This window comes from Tympanuchus pallidicinctus, unplaced genomic scaffold (genome assembly GCF_026119805.1).
Source record: "Tympanuchus pallidicinctus isolate F22 unplaced genomic scaffold, pur_lepc_1.0 scaffold10, whole genome shotgun sequence".
NCBI lineage: Eukaryota > Metazoa > Chordata > Aves > Galliformes > Phasianidae > Tympanuchus > Tympanuchus pallidicinctus.
This window is the reverse complement of record NW_026294619.1, coordinates 9784076-9800654: the sequence shown is the minus strand read 5'-3', so window position 1 is coordinate 9800654 and position 16579 is coordinate 9784076. Positions and strand designations below refer to the sequence as shown.

The following is a 16579-nucleotide window of genomic DNA, read 5'->3' as shown; positions in this document are numbered from 1 at the left end:
AGTCTTCTCCTGGGGAAACTGGCTGCCCGCGGCCTGGACGGGTATACTCTTCTCTGCATAAAGAAGTGGCTAGAGGGCCGTGCCCAGGAGGCAGTAGTTAGTGGACTTAAGGCCAGCTGGTGACCCATTACAAGTGGTGTCCCCCAGGGGTCAGTACTGGGGCCCATCTTGTTTAATATCTTCATGCTGGGAGGTGGTGTTGATCTGCCTGAGGGTAGGGAGGCCTTTGAGAGGGGTCTGGATAGACTGGATCCCTGTGCTGAGGAGAATGGGATGAGGTTCACCAAGGCCGAGTGCCGGGTCCTGCACTTTGGCCACAATAACCCCATGCAGTGCTATAGGCTTAGGGCAGAGGGGCTGGATGACTGTGAAGAGGAAAGGGACCTAGGTGGAGTCCTATGGAGCTCCTGGGAGTTCCACGCGATGAACCCATGTGGGCCTCATAGATTTGTATGCATCCAGCTGCAGCAGCAAATCCTACTCAAGTTTGGGGTTGTCTGGGGGTTTATTCTTACCACAGTCACAGTCCTCCAACTCATGTCTCTGGGTTTCCCAGAGCTCGTCATCAGTGTTGAAGATAGTGTGAGGAGGGCATTAAACGTCTCTACAGCCATTTCTGCTCCACATGGTGGAGCAGGCTGTCCCCCTGCAGCTCACGGGCACTGCACAGGACACATCTCCATGCACAGCCATGAAAGAGCCCACAGTGCAGCAATGGATGAGGCCTGGAGGAAGCCAGAGCACATGGAGCAGCCCTGGGCTGGAGCTGCAGCCCGTGGAGAGCAGCCTGCAGTGGGGCCGGGGGCCTGGGGGAGCTGCCACCCACTGGGGACCTGTGTGGAGCAGTGCCTGACAAGTATACCCAGTGGTTCAAAGCCGTGTTGGGGCAGTGCTGGGAGAGCTGCAGCCTGTGGGAAGCTCATGCAGGATCAGATCTAGCTTCAGCAGCATCCTTCATGGGGGAAGACAGAGACCATGGAGGAGCAGCAGAGATGAAGCATTAAGGACTGACCACGGCCCCATTCCCAGTCCGTCCTGCTCACCTTGAGGGGAGGAGGTTGAAGTTTCAAGTGTAAAGTTGAGCCTCAAGAGTAGAAGTTGTAGGAGTTTTTAGTTTTCACTGTTCAACCCTGTCATTAACTGGCAATAAATTGAATTCATCTTCCAAACGCTGTGATGGCAACTGGGGAGAGATCTCCCTGTCCATATGTCAACCCACAAGCCGTTTCATCCCTGCTGAGGACGAGGAGAGAGAGAGTAGCATGGTGTGCACTGGGTGAACAGCTGAGGTCGACCCACCATGTATGTACAGCTTTTAAAATACAGTCTGAATAAAGCGATTGTCCCCTACTCTTTCCACTGGCAAAGGTACTCCTTAAAAGGGTTCCCTTCCAGGCGTGTGAGATGGAGCAGAAAGTAGACATGTTCAGGAACAAAAAGTTAAATCCACACCTGCAACCACGTTCACATACATTTGCTTTCTTGAAAAACAAAACTTAGCCACAGAGTGACCGGTCCAGTAAAGTTACATAAAAATCCAGAAAATATCCAAATATCCCCCTTTCTGTTCATTTCTTTTTTTCGTCTCTAAGCTCCCATTGAAGCACAGAGCATACTGGCTCTTGATCAGAACAGGACCTCTTGACATAGGAAATACTTCAGCAAAAGGTTCCCAAGTCTTCAAGTCCGTGTGCACAGCCTTCTTGTGCAGTGCTCTATCCTGCAGGTCGGACACTCTCCTTTCCTTCCTGTAGGCTTCATGGCTCTGGGGATCGAAGCGACGTGCAAGTCTTGCGTTTCACATGCGGCCTTACTTGCTGGGTAGGGGCCTTTCTCAGTGGAGTGCATTTGTGCCGTGGTTTCAGAGATTTCTAACAGAGCAAATGGTCTCATTCCCAGCCTGTATGAGGGCTGAAGCCAGCCCCAGCTCAGCTGGTGACTGCAAGCAACTGGGTGAACCAGTCGCCAGTGCTTTCTTCTTTCACACACTGGTACGAGTTGGTACATGTTGGCCCACGCTCTTTGATCACCTAGGTTAGCTGCTTCCGAGCTGTCCCGGCTAGAACGGCAGCGACCGATCGCGAGGTGCAGGCCGATTTCGGTCGGTTCCCTCACCCAGGGAGCCCTGAGACAACAGAGTAGCCCGGCAGTTCTCTTGAGAGCCGGCCGGCTGGCATGGCTGTCGTCAGGGCAACGGCTCTGCATCTACGCCCCCTGCCTAGAAAAGGCCTCTGGAAGGAGTCAGGTCGTGTGGCTCACGTGGGTCGTTCAAAAGCGTTGCAACCGTAAGTCAGCTATTCACGGCACTGAGGAGGGTTGTTAATCACTGCGAAGAGCGATAAGTGAGGGGGCACCTGTTAAAGGCCCGCTAACGGGGCGAGGGCAGTGCTAGCACTACCGGCAGCAGGGCAGAGCTGATCAGTCCGGCCCATTAAGGCTACCCGAATAGTGCTGCTGAACCTGCTGGTTTGCCGTGGCTGCACGCCGGCGGGCGGAAGGCTACTGCCCGGAAAAATGTGGAGACCCAGACTGAAGTCTCATGCGCACATGAAAGGAAAGCTGCAGCTAGGAAAAATGTGGAGAATCAGGTCCCAAAACAACAGCGTGGTAGTGCGCAGGTCTGTGGCTGGTGAGTGCCAGAGCCTGGCCTTTGCACTGCTAGGTAAGGGAGACAGCACTTGTGTAAGATGTGACCTAGCTAAATGGCTTACTCAGCCTTGTGACTGACCTGAAGGAGGAGGCGGAGAGGCTGAGGAGCATAAAGGAATGTGAGAGGGAGATTCATTGGCAGTGCCAAACCCTATCAGCCTCGAGATCTAAGCAGCAAGCTGTGGAGCACGGTCACCCCCTGCCACCTTTCAAACAGGTGACAGAGGGGAACTAGCAGGCAAACAACGTTCCTGCTAGAGTGAGCCCTCTGTCCTCTCCTCCCCTAGCAACAACGGTGAAGAATCAGGGGGTGTGGGGCAGTGGCAACAGGTCCCTGCTTAGTGACATAGGCGCGCTCTCCTGGGCATCCCCCTGCCTGCCCAGCTGCCCTGTGGAACAGATACAGTGCTCTGCATTGTATGTGGATGTGCCAGAAAGATCCCACAGTCTTGTGTCTTGGTGAAGAAGGAGGACCACTAACTCTTTTGTAGGAAGAACACAAGGGTTGGTGCGAGGTTGGTGGCTACAGAAGCACTTGAGTATGGTCAAGAGGGTATTGGGGCTACTGCCACTCAAAAGGAAGACCAGCTCATGTGCTATTATACTAATGCATGCAGCATGGGTAATAAACAGGAGGAGCTGGAGATCACTGTGAGGTTGGAAAGCCATGATATACAGTCACCATCATGGAGACGTGACGATGATCTCAATCATCTCACAGTAAGATTGCCCACCTAGTTTACCTAGGGAAAACCATAGATGTGATCTTTTTTGATTTCAGCAAAGCTTTCAGTACTGTTTCTCATTACAACTTCCATCTGGGCAAAGCGCCTGACATAATGCTAGACAAAAACACAAAAAACACAATGCAGCGGGTGAATAATTGGCTGATGGGTTGAGCTCATAGGGTTACTGGAAATGGTGTTACATCAGGCTGGTGACTGGTCACTAGTGAAGTTCCATAGGACTCCATTTTTTATTTTATTTATATTTATTTTAAAGAATAATAAATTCTGATGGAACCAGAACTATCTCCAGCATGCAGTAATCCAATACCATCCATCATCTCTCCTGCCCTGAGAGACTCTTATGGCAGGTGGAGCCCAAAGTCATGGACTAATGAACTGCACAGACGTTATACAGGGATGGCCTACAGAGCAGAAGAATGATAGGTGTGTGTATAAATCAAAAAGCAAGATAGGCAATGGCAATTAGTTGGGATTATGGGAAACTGTGAGATCTGAGAGTGATGTAAACAGTATGGAATAAGGGTAGATACTATCTTAGTTTCAGCTGAGATAGTTTAGTTTTAAGCCCTTTCTCATATGTCTTCCCTTCTAGACCCTTCCCTTGTAACTTCATTTGAAAATTTTTTTTCCATAGCTCTTTTATGGGGAAACACGTGGAATGGTTAAACTTTTATTGATTAACACAACATTGCTTGCACAAATGTATAAAATATAATTTAAATGACAAACAGAAATGCATCAAGAATAAAGTGAACATTTAAAACAAGTGTATTTTTAAAAACGTTTATTGAAATGCCTTCATTGCATCATGCAGGATACAAAAATCATGATTAGAAAACCTTTATAACTATACTAAGAAGTAAAATCAAGATACGTCAGGGAAAAATAATAATTACATATACCAAAGCAATTTATTCTGATAGTGTTTTAAAGTTGTTGGATTATAAACTGTGATCTGCACAGATGATAACAGTTATCTTGTGACAACTGTCCCTTCTTTCATGATTCAAGTCAACACTGACAAATGTCATGCTAGAGCAACCACATCACCTGTGTATACCATACAAGGAAGAGTGCATCCCCTTCTTAACAGATACAGGGTTGAAACAGTACAAGAAAAATACTTTGCCAGCAAACTTGTTTTGCTTTCAGTTTTTCATTTGCTTCATCAATAGCCATTACCTTTTCATCGTGAAAAATGTCTTACGTGCTTTCTCTTATTACACAAACAAATTACATAGCACAAGTATTGATTACTGAAATAGAACCTCATTAAAGTCGAAGAATAAGAGACTTTCTTGAAGTTCAATTCACCTAAGTTTTGCAGTATTTCTCAAGGATTTGGAATTTGTAATTTTTAAATAGGAGACCACTGTATCCTCCATGTTTTTACTGTCTTCGGAGTCTCAATCCCTGATACTTAAAATTTTCATGCTATTTATCCATACACTGCTCAGTGTAAACCCTTAGAGCTTGCTTTTTTTTTATTCTAATAGCATTATTCTGAGTAGACACACTTTTAAAAAGTCTCCTTGGCTAAAAACATTGCTTAAAAAAATTTTGATAGGTAGATACTTCAATGCTTGCTTCATGGAGACCAACATCTGAGGTTTCAGCCAAGTGTTCATTTGGCACAGAGAACGATCAGAACCACATCAGGTGGGTCTTGACTACATGAAATCGCTGCAGTGTCCAGAATCCGCTCAATCCATTCATCACGGAAGACTACAAAAGTCCTCCTACTGACAAAGTTAATCCATGTTTCCATTTCTTATCCTTGTGGATAAATGCATCTTTATAAAGCTGTCCTTTTCTTGTTGAGCTTCATAGATATAGACTTAAAACTTACAGTCAGTATCACTGGGTGGTTTAACATGGTTTTGTACAAGTCATGAAGAGTTTTGGCACTGTCCCCCTACAGGAAGTTAAATACAGCTAACAATCTGAAATATTACAATAAGGGAGTCATATAACTCTTTGGCTCTGTTGTAATACTTAACTACTAAGGCAAGAACCGTGTGTACCTTAGGGCAGCTTTTTAATTCATGGTTTTATAAAATACTTGACTAAAAGTTTTTAAAAGTCACCTAATCATCTATAAATGTCAAATGTGGCATATTAAAATATATGCTATTACACTTTTGTTCTGATACTAGAATTTTTGCATACTGATGAGAGAACACACATTTGTAAACTATTGATGAAGATGTTCTCTGTTTAAGACAATTGGTACAAAATTATCATTGAATCAAGATGTTGTCATATAAGTGGCCAGTTTATTTGTTTCGGAGCACTGTGACTTTCTCAAGAGCTTTAGCTCTTTTGTGTCTAGAAAGATCAACTAAAATAAGTAGCAAGTCCCCCTTTTCAGTGCATTTAGAAAACCCTTCCATCCTGAGGCTTTGGCTGCACATCATGAGGAGGATATTTCAGAGTATTCATTGTTATTTTATGTGGCTTTTCAGATTTTACTACATATGGCTGACTTCATCCATTAACGTTATTGCAGTATGCCCTATTGCCCCGTTTTGTTACAACATGAAGTGGGTGTAGCCTTCTGCGCCTGTCACAATAACATCCATCCATATCCTCATGGCTTCTGGGGTAGGAGCGACCATGTAGTATATTCGGTCATGTGTCTTAACACTGAAAGTGAGTAGTGGGTTGGGACTCTAAAAGAAAAAAAAAGCAGCAGAAAGAAAGATATCAAAGCAATGAAAAATCAAAGCTATTTATTGGCAACAGGAATAAAATTACTTACAAGGAGATTTAGGGCACGGTTAAGGGGGAAAAAGGCACTGCACCCTACACTGCAGCACTGGGAACAAAGATGTGTTTATATGCAAATCCAGTATCAATGTTTTCATATTTCCATTAGACTATCACATACCAGTACAGGCGTCCAAACTGCTGCTTCATGCCCAAACAAGTCCCCTTCAGCAGGGATTGTGTCCAATGGTCAAAACCACTTTGGCTTTCACAAATCCACACATTAAAGACATTCAGGTTGTTCATATTCAGACTGATCATCTAAACTGTAGATGTGAGCAGCACGTAGCACATACCTCCCTCCCTATGATAGCTGCATGCAGCCATTTCTTAAATTTGCCAGAGCTACTAATTTTAGTGGCAGCAGACTATGGCACTCCTCACAGCAGATGTCAATGTGGGACCATCATGTGGCAGGAAGGCTCTATTATCTCTGCTTCAACAGTATAAAAGAACAATGCTTATCACTGCTCTGGCCTCATCTTCCTTTGCCTCCACTTTGTTTTATTTTTTTGTTTGTTTGTTGTTTTCTATAATGTCAATGCCCTTTGATTTTACTGCAGTTGCCATACTTAGAGTATACTGCCATACACAAGATACTCAGGCAAAATAACAAAGCTTACCTTATATGCATTCTTTAGGTGATCATAATAGACTTCTTCAATAGCTTGAAAATAAATTACCCCTTTTAATTTAGTTTCATGTTTATCTGGAATGGAGAAGAGAGAACAGTTTTTGAAAACTGATACGGATGATTCTTCAAGAAGCAAAACATTATTCAGCATTTTCATACACGTTCAGCAGATAAGTAACTGGATTAACACTTCTGCTTGTGAAATTCCCCAGAAATCTTCAGTCTCTCAAGAGATACACTTCCTACTTGCTCTTCTTTTCTGCCTGCTTTCTGAGGAAATAAGGCTTCCTTCAATTTGACTGTTTTTAAGGCAGACTTCCAGTTCCATGAAAACCAGACTTCAGATGCTGATGAAGTCTTACAACACAGCTAGCAGGCTAAGGCCCACAGTTTTCCTTCAGGGGAACACTATGAAAAGCAAATCTGAAATACAATTTGACAGCAAAAGCCTTACATTCGCTTAGCATTTACTCATAATTTACAAATGCTTTTTTGTAAGTCTACTGTACAATTAAGATGTGGGCAGATCCTCACTCATGCAGCTGCATTTTTGCCCAGCTAGTATAGAATTCTTATGAAACTGCTGGGCTGGAGTCCTTGTGACTTAGGAGAAGTTTTCTTTGGTAGCTGAAGTTGCATTATGGCAGTTGTGCAGCACTCAAAACCAAAACTGTTAACTGTTTAAGAAAAAAAAAATCATACCTGACGAGGACCCTACTGTATGTTATAGGCTTTGCTAACCAATAAACCAGATGTTAAGAACAAAGTAAAACGGAATGTTTGCTCATCACATTCTTCCAAGAATTACTGCAAATTTGTAAGGAATCATCACTGGATATGTAATTAATTCCAACAATGTATTTTTAAGATGATGAGCGATGCATAACTTTTAAGTTCCTCATGACTTGCTGGAAAGCAATAATATCATAAAAAGAAATGGAATTGCTTGGGTTTTTGTGGTACCAGATGTTCTCTTGTGATGTTTAAAAATTACCATTTTTCTGCCTTCCTCTGAAACTTACATTAAACTTACGTATAGATTTGCACAGCATTCTGTGAGATATGCAAGTTCTTAAATTCCAAATCTGGTTTTGACCTAAGGTAACAATGCAGTGTTTATATAATGGCTCCAGTTACCATAACACATTTTAGTCTACAGAAAACTTAATTGTTACAAGTTGTTCATTTTGAAATTCCTTAGACTCTCAAAACATGGCAAATGCCAAGTCTACTTTTGTGTATTAAAATACCCTGAAACACTTCTCAGCACATCAGATTAGGGGTTGCAGAAACATTCAGTTTAATTTTAATGGTAAGTATCATAAATGTTACTCTTCTACAAAGGGTACAATAAATTGTTCTGTCATTATGGGAAGTATGTAACATTTAAAAATAGATTATGTGGAGAGAAATCTAATGATCTTTCTTCCTCTTCTTGCGTATCCATGTCTCCCTCTGACTGTTAGGCACTGCTGCATCATTTGGCAATTAGTATTAAACTCTATAAGAAAGAATTGGACCCTCCCCAAGTGTGCAAGTAAAATACTCAATAAAATGGAAATATAAGTTTTACTTGGGACTCCCCATATGTTCATAACACAACTGAGTTGAGAGGAAAATAGAGGGACAGATGTAGCCTAACATCGATTCCGCAACCTACCTGCATAATACGTAAAAGTCCTCTTGTTTCTGTCAAAAACAAACCATCGTTTTTTCCATGTTTTAATTTTCCCTCCCATCTTAATCAGAAAGCCTCGGCAGGTCTTCTCTGTGAGGGAGATGTGGTAACAGGTCTCTATGTTGTGACCAGCTGTTTCAATATGACTTCGTAAATCAAAGTCTTCCTTTCTAATGGGCAAATAGCGAGTCAATGGACGAGCCTGCAACAAAGGAAAGAAAATCTTATTATTTGAATGGAAGTCTTCACTTCTCTTTCACCCTTTCTAGTACAAGGACTACTTGTCAACTGCCCATACATTCTCACAATGAAGATCACAGAAATAAGTTCTGCTGCAGCCTGTTTTCTTAAAATTACTTTTAAGAAGTGTATGCACCTTTATAGAAGTGAAATTAGAACATGGAAGTCTCCTGAAATCATCAGTTGATAAGCTGGCAAAACAGAATAGCTGGTTTAGAACTAAAATATGCGTTAAATGTGAAAGGGGTGTTAATGCTTTATATGAAGTGTGAGAACTTCACTGGCAGGAGGTTAAGCAAACCTATTACCTCTCTGGGCTAGATACATCTAACTCATCTAAGTGCTAAGGTATCTTCATGTAAATATAAATAGCAAGAACATACTATTATGGGAAAATTAGGAAGAAAGAGTGAACCGTAACCTAACAAATACTGCTGTAAACAAAACAGAACTACTTTTGAACTAGTTAAACATGGTATCTGGTTTGCAGTCAGCAATACAGTACAGATTGCTGAAGTGTATCCCTTTGCAAGAGATAGCAAAGCAGCACAGGAAATGGTGCCTCATTCTTGGTCACAGTTCAGGACAATGTCTGTATTAAGACAGACAGGATAAGTTGGGAGAACAAGTAGGAGTGATCTGGGATCTCTGCCAGCTAAAAGGGAGCATGCCTGCTTTCTATACCTAGAGGGTCTAGGCACAGAAGTTCATTTTAAATGCAGAAGACCACTCATCTCCCAAGGCTCATGCTGCAGTCAGGGCAGACATACAACATAGGGCTGTTCAGAACAGAAGCCTAGGTTAGCTGCCCTGAATGACCCATGCAAGCAGTTTCTGTACACTGACTTCAGAGAACATTGATAACCTAATCTGCCCCTGTTCCACGCCTATAGTTAGCATTTTAAATACCACTGTGAGTCACAAATCTAAGGGACTTTCTCTCATTGCATTCTCTACAACTAATCTCTTTGAGCAATGGAAGCTGTGTTGCCTGCAAGAACTCTTAACACCCTTCTAAAATTATGCAGTCTTTTATGATACAAGCTGGAACTAGCTTTGGCAACTGTGAAGATGGATTTCCTTCCCCTAGTTGACATTTCTAACCATCAGGAAGTACAGGAGGGAAAAACTCTGGAAATTGGGTGTCACTGTATAAAAGAAAGAACAAAACAGAGAAAATGATCACTCTTTCTGACAGGTAGGTTTTGTGTTCCTGCCAATCTAGTCTATTTGCTGTACCATGCAGATCCTCTCAATTGTAGCTGAATAAAGAAACAGGTGTCTTTATCTCTTTTTCTTTCTTTATTTTTTTTTTTCCCAGTCAAACATTTGGGAAGCAACAATTCTTTAGATAGAAGATGCTGAATAGATCTAAGCTAATATTTAGTTTTAAATAAATACACGGACATCTAAGACTCCAATGGCTCAAACAAACTCCTAGTGACACAGATGCACCTCAGAAATACTAAATCCATTTATTTAAATGGAAGTCACTCTGCTTACCATTTGCAGAAGTACACTCACTTCATCTATAGCAGGAGTCCTGCACCAAAAAAATTTCACGTCAATGTATCTCACCTGTGCTCTTTGTTTCTCTCGTATCTTCACTTCTTTTTCAATTAGTTTTTGTCTCTGGCTAGTTTCTTCTTCCAGTCTTTTTTCCAGTTGCTCTCTGCGACGCTTCTCTTCTTCCAGAGCTCTCTTTTTAGCTTCCATCTCCCGTTCCTAAATAACAGGCCAAATGGACAATTATATGTGAAACTGTACCTCATATGTCATTTCTAGCTAGGATTAAACTCCTTTTTGCCTCTTTGGTCAGCGGCAATATACATCCAGCAAAGTGGACTAAGAACAGGAATTAGAAATGCAGATATCACCACTCTAGAAATGATGTTTTTTCATAAGCGACTCTTTTAGCAGGTATGAGAGTAATGCTGATTAGCTTCTGATGGGATTTTGCCCTGAACTCACAGAATCACAGAATTGCAGGGGTTGGACTGGAGCTCAAGAGATCATCGAGTCCAACCCTGCAGCTAAAGCAGTTCCCTACAGTAGGTCAAACAGTTAGGCAGCTAGATGGGTCTTGAGTATCTCCACAGACTAAGACTGCACAACCTCTCTGGGCAGCCTGTGCCAGTACTGAGTTACGCTTACCATAAAGAAGTTCTTCTGCATATTTGTGTGGAACTTAAGAGTGTTCCAGTTTTTGGCCATTTGCTCCTCTAATATCACTACAGACCACCAAAAAGAGCCCAGCCCGAGCCCCCAGTACAAAAAAGACAGTGAGCTGTTGGAGAGGGTCCAGAGGAGGGCCACAAATATGATCAGATGGCTGGAGCACCTCCCCTACAAACACAGGCTGAGGGAGCTGGGCTTGTTCAGCCTGGAGAAAAGAAGGCTGCAGGGTGACCTCATTGCAGCATTTCAGTACCAGAGGGAGCATACAAACAGGAGGGGAATCAACTCTTTGAAAGGGTAGATAACAGCAGGACAAGGGGAAATGGTTTTAAGTTGAGGGAGGGAAGATTTAGATTGGATGTCAGGGAAAAGTTCTTTACTGTGAGAGTGGTGAGGTGCTGGAACAGGCTGCCCAGAGAGGCTGTGGATGCCCCGTCCCTGGAGGTGTTCAAGGCCAGGTTGGATGGGGCCCTCGGCAGCCTGGTCTAGTATTAGATGTGGAGGCTGGTGGCCCTGCATGTGGCAGGGGGTTGGAGATTCATGATCCTTGAGGTCCCTTCCAACTCTGGACATTCTATGATTCTGTGACTCATGCACTTTAGATATTTATAAACATTGATCAAATCTCCTCTCAGTCTTCCCTTCTTTAGGCTGAACAGTCCCAGGTCTCTAAGAATTTCCCTTCATCTTCCTTGGCCTGCTGGCCATGCTCTTTTTAATACATCCTAGGATACTGTTGGCCTTCTTGTCCACAAGGATACACTACTGGCTCAAGGCCAACTTGTTGTCCACCAGGACCCCCAGGTCCTTCTCTGCAGAGCACTCTTCTAGCAGGTCATCCTCTAACCTGCACTGATGCACACAGTTATTTCTCCCATAAGCTTGCTTTTGTAGAACCTCATCAGGTTCCTCTCTGCTCAACTGCAGTCTGTCCAGGTCTCGCTGAATGGCAGCGCAGCTTTCTAGGGTATCAGTCACTCCTCCCAGCTTTTTATCATCAGCAAACTTGGTGAAGCTGGGCTCTACCCGTTCATCCAACTCACTGATGAAGATGCTGAACAAGACCAGATCCAGCACCAAATTCTGGGGAACACCACTAGTTACAGGCCTCTAACTAGACTCTATGCCACCGATCACAACTCTCTGAGCTCATCCACTGAAACAGCAGTTAATGTGTATGGGCTCAAATATGTAGCATGAAAACAAAACCAGACCAAACTAAAGGAGGAGAGGCAATTCTTTTAAGCCTCAATTAAGAGCAAGCTATTTACGGTCCAATCTTTAGGAAGGTATTACCTAACTAAAATGTCCATTCCTATTTTTACTCATAAAATTTAACTTTACCCTGGACTCAAGCAGCCTAGTCTTTTCAGCATGTGCTTGTTTCAGAAGTCTCTCCATCTCTTCTATTCTTGCAACATTTGATGTGCTAGCGCTGTATGGAAAAACAAACAACAAAACACGAAACAAACAACAATATAGCAGTTATTTAAAGGAATACTTGACATTTAAAACCGCACAAACCATTTATGAATTGAGCTGATACTTTTCTTATCCAATTCAGTGCAGTGGCCACTAACAGAAATGACTTAAAAAGTGTATGATACACATTCTCCACATGGAGTTGTGAAAAATACAGACTCAAGTACTTAAAATGGATCCTGACAGTCCACTGTGATCCATCATTTTCTCTCAGATAACAGAATATGGATGAAAGCAGTTATTATGTTCTAACAGAACATGTTACTGATTGTCAGAGGTTGCATGAGTAGCAGCTAAAAATATGATTTAGAACTTTCTGGCTATGGACCATCCATTTTGTCCCGCTAAGCTCATCATCAGAAAATACTTGATGCAAATAAGGTGGACTACTAAGTATCTCTAAAAGCCATTCAGTGACAGAGCAGTGTCAGATAGTGTCTGGTAGTTAAAATAACTGGCAAGCCAAGGAAATAAAGGTGATCCCAAAGCGTGCTAGATCCTGGACCATCACGACATAGCTATCATCTTTGCCATTTTGGCTCTATCTTGCAATAAAAGGGTGCTTGTATGACACTTTCAGCTTGCTGTTAAAGGTGGTGTCATTTCTGCATACTGGACCCAAAAGCTCTGCAATGGTATCTCGCTTCAGAGCAAAGGGATCCTAATGTGTAGATGATAAACAGATTTACAGTGCACCCTGTAGTTGCTGCTAGATCACCACACAGGCTCAGTGCACAGACTTGCTACATTTCTAGCCTCAATTTATGCGATTTTCTCATTAAATCTTATTTTACAGATTTACCATACTCACTGCTGTGGAGTGTTCCAGCTTAATGCAATGATTAATTGTTCCCTCAAACACTTATAAATGCCTTAAAATATCACAGACACATGATGTGCAGAATACCTTTCATGCCCTTTGATTCATAGTGATGTTTTGCTTAAAATATAGGCACCCTAGTGTTTCACGATTTGATGCTTTAATTAATAATTAATTAGTAATTAATAATCCAAACAAGCCCAACACAAAGGAGTGATTTTCTATTTCATATGATCTGTCAGAATTTTAATCTGTTGAGTAAACTCCACTGTGGCTCAGCAGATACTCATTTGATAATATAGAGGTTGTTCTGTACTCTTTGAGAAGGTGCTTCCATCTCACTCTTCATTTCCACAGGAAGGTAAGTATTTAGGAGTGGAAGTATTCACTTCAGATACTCTGCTAGCATTCTGAAAAACCCCTGCCAAAATGCATTCTCTTTCTTGCAAAGGGCACTATCTCGTGCCTATAGGCAGCCAAAAAGCAATACTATGCATCTTTCTTTCAGTACATATTTTGGTGCTTCATCTCAGTTTAACAACTGTGGCATTTTTATGACATGCACTCTATTTTGTTTTTTATTTTATGCTGTTCAGGAAAAACAGTTTATATTAAATACTAGCTGTGTTGTCATTGCCAAAGTCAATAGACAATGCAAGGAAACTGAACGGGTTCAAATGTTTAGGGCACAGAGAAACTTGACCTGGGGTTATTCTGAAAATGCTAACTGATCACTCAAGCAGCAGTGGGTGCCAAGTGACATGTTTATTTGTGCTACTCACTAGCACACAGACTATGAAGGACTGAGATAGAATGGGAACAGTGCAAATTCATTCAGGCCACAAAAGCAACAGGGCCATAAGCAAAAATTTATTTATTGAATTTTAACAAGCAACCTGGAATTTGATTAATTGAAGTAGGTTTTCCCGTATAAAAATGGGAAAATGCTTCAGCTTAGTTAAATTCTTTCATCTTTGATGCACTTATCACCACAGAAATAATTCCCAGCTGTGTGTGGCTACCAGAAACTATCTATGTATCTATTTGAAACAAAAATCCTCAGAACCTGAGTCTGAATGTGATTCTGCAAACAAGCAAAATCTTAGCCAGCAGAATCCATGCCATGGGTATTTTCTAAGCTCTTAACATTGCAGTGATAGACTAAAAGAGGAAATCTGTGGGTTGATGGGTTCCTGTGCTTACAGGAAACAGATGCTGAATAAAACAACATGCTAGCCCAAAAAGCCATCCTTGTGTGCACCAGAGATTCTGAATCCTGTGAGGATGTTTTATTTAATTATCAGCTTCCACTGATGCTTGTGAACCTCTTGGCACAGAACCGTATGCAGAAAGGAAAGCACATTCATTAAAAGCAGACTGTGAGAAGAAAACTGTTGGGGCACAATTTTGAGACTCAGTTGCTTTTGCTTTTTGCTTGCTTGTTTTTTAAATAAAAGTTCTTAATGTTCTTTCCAACTGCAGCATCTGGGCTGGCAGTCTCTGAGGATAAGAAAAGCAGTGGAAAGCTCTATGCCTTTCAGTATCAGCTCTTCATTTCTACTGACCCAGAAAAGAGAAGGCAATGGGCAAAAAGAATTGCCAGAGGATTCCTAAGCATTTCAGCATAAGCATCCAGCAAGTTAATATGCTGGACATACGGAATGAATGTACTTCAGCCCTGGCAGATATCTTAAAAGAAATTTCCTCTCACAGGAAGCTCACAAATTATCCCACTCAGAAAAGAGTGTCAGGGATTTCATCATTGATGCTCAGGACAGACACTGATTTCTGAGTGGCCTTCCTCATTTCAAAGTCTCTCCAATTTTTTTATCTTCCATCTTTAAATATGTTTAAATATTGCATGTTGACAAGACAGTCATTATATCTGAAGGCTTACACAAATATTATATCTATTTAATGATCTTACATTTTTTCTACCAGTTAGCAGCAATTACATTACATGGCATCAACATTTACAGGTTCTCTTGTTTAATTATAATCTTATGACCATCACACAACAGAAGTGAAGATTATTTACCTGGAAATGTTATCTGGTGAGCATGCTGATATGCTTGTCTCCATACTGTCAGAACTGTCTAAGCTTAATGTATCAAAGGCATGGTCCTTGTAGCTACGATCTGGGTAATGGAAGCTATTCAAATACACGTTGGATTCAGATGCTGTTCTGCTGTAGAATTCAGGAGATTTCTGCCTTTGGTTTTCACATATACGTTGATGGTTATACCCTGTAGAGTTCAGAGGAGACATATATATTACACAGAAATTCTGTGACTTAGCACAGTGTGTTAAAAGCACAAGCATTTTGAATACCAGCTTAGATTTAATTGTTCTGTGATCAAGATACTGTCATGACTGAAGTAAGGCCCTTAAAAACAATTTTTTTCTAAGACAGACACAAACATACGCAGGTGGGTGCAGCTGACTTTTCAAGATACATTCTTGTACGTATATTTTAAAAATGTAATACACATAAACTAGATGTAATCCTGAAAGTAAAGTAGCTGAATTCAGAATTAGCACCAATTAAGGTCTTAAAAAAACAAGAAACTCTTGATACTCAAAGGGTTTACCAGTTTTTGTTTGGCTGCTTATTGAATGTGCATTACTTTTTGTCTGCTTGGGGAACTTTGGTTTCTGATAACTGTGCTTTCAACGTTTAGTTTCAGCTGAAACAATACAAGCTACCTGTCACTTCATCAGTTACTAGCATGGGGGTACTTCCCTGGAATTTTGAAACTGCAGTGCAATCCATGGGATTAACACAGATCCCTAGAGCTCAGTGACTTGAAATAAAAGCATAAATGAAGTTCTGCAATATTTAAGTTCTTTACTCTTTAGTTTTTCTATGAAGTCATCTCTTTTAAAAACCCACCCTTCTTGACCACAGAGAATTTCTTTTCTTTTCTTTTTTTTTTTTTTTTTTTTTTTACTACGTCTCCTTTATAAACATTTCTTCCAAATTATTTTTATCAAACTTGTCCATTGTCTTTGGTAAATAAAGCAGCATTATTTATACAGACTTATGGAAAGGTTTTTGAGCTTGTCTAATGAAGAGCAGAGTAGAAAGACAACTGTTGTCTTAACTGCTCACATTATTTTAGACATTTTAAGGTTCAATTTATATGAATGCAACTTCGCTGCCCACCTTTTCTTTGAATCCATGCAAGAATAGCACTTCTTCACAGTTTTGATGCTAAGAGTTTATAGTATCCTCTGCACAATTCTGACCGAAATGAGCTTGTGGCTGAGCTGGCGACTAAGAATGGCTGTTAGACTAAAGGAAAACCTCGTATTCAGGCAGGAAAACAGATTTAAGTAATACACAATCATGGAAGATGTATGGACAAACATCCAAATGC

The 16579-nt window shown here is 41.5% G+C and overlaps 1 protein-coding gene across 10 annotated transcripts in view; it reads right to left on the bottom strand.

Annotated features, from left to right (window-relative positions):
• Nucleotides 1-4167: 4167 nt before the first annotated feature.
• PHLDB2 (pleckstrin homology like domain family B member 2) overlaps nucleotides 4168-16579 on the bottom strand; it is a 112517-nt gene continuing 100105 nt past the window's right edge. For all 10 annotated transcript variants that reach the window (XM_052705677.1, XM_052705698.1, XM_052705715.1 and 7 more), the window contains 6 exons: nucleotides 15238-15445; nucleotides 12242-12332; nucleotides 10298-10444; nucleotides 8462-8681; nucleotides 6791-6876; nucleotides 4168-6070 (listed from right to left, as the gene is read on the bottom strand). In XM_052705677.1, coding sequence (XP_052561637.1) covers nucleotides 5930-6070; nucleotides 6791-6876; nucleotides 8462-8681; nucleotides 10298-10444; nucleotides 12242-12332; nucleotides 15238-15445 — 893 coding nt within the window. In that variant the 3' untranslated portion in view covers nucleotides 4168-5929. The remainder of the gene's footprint in view (nucleotides 6071-6790; nucleotides 6877-8461; nucleotides 8682-10297; nucleotides 10445-12241; nucleotides 12333-15237; nucleotides 15446-16579) is intronic.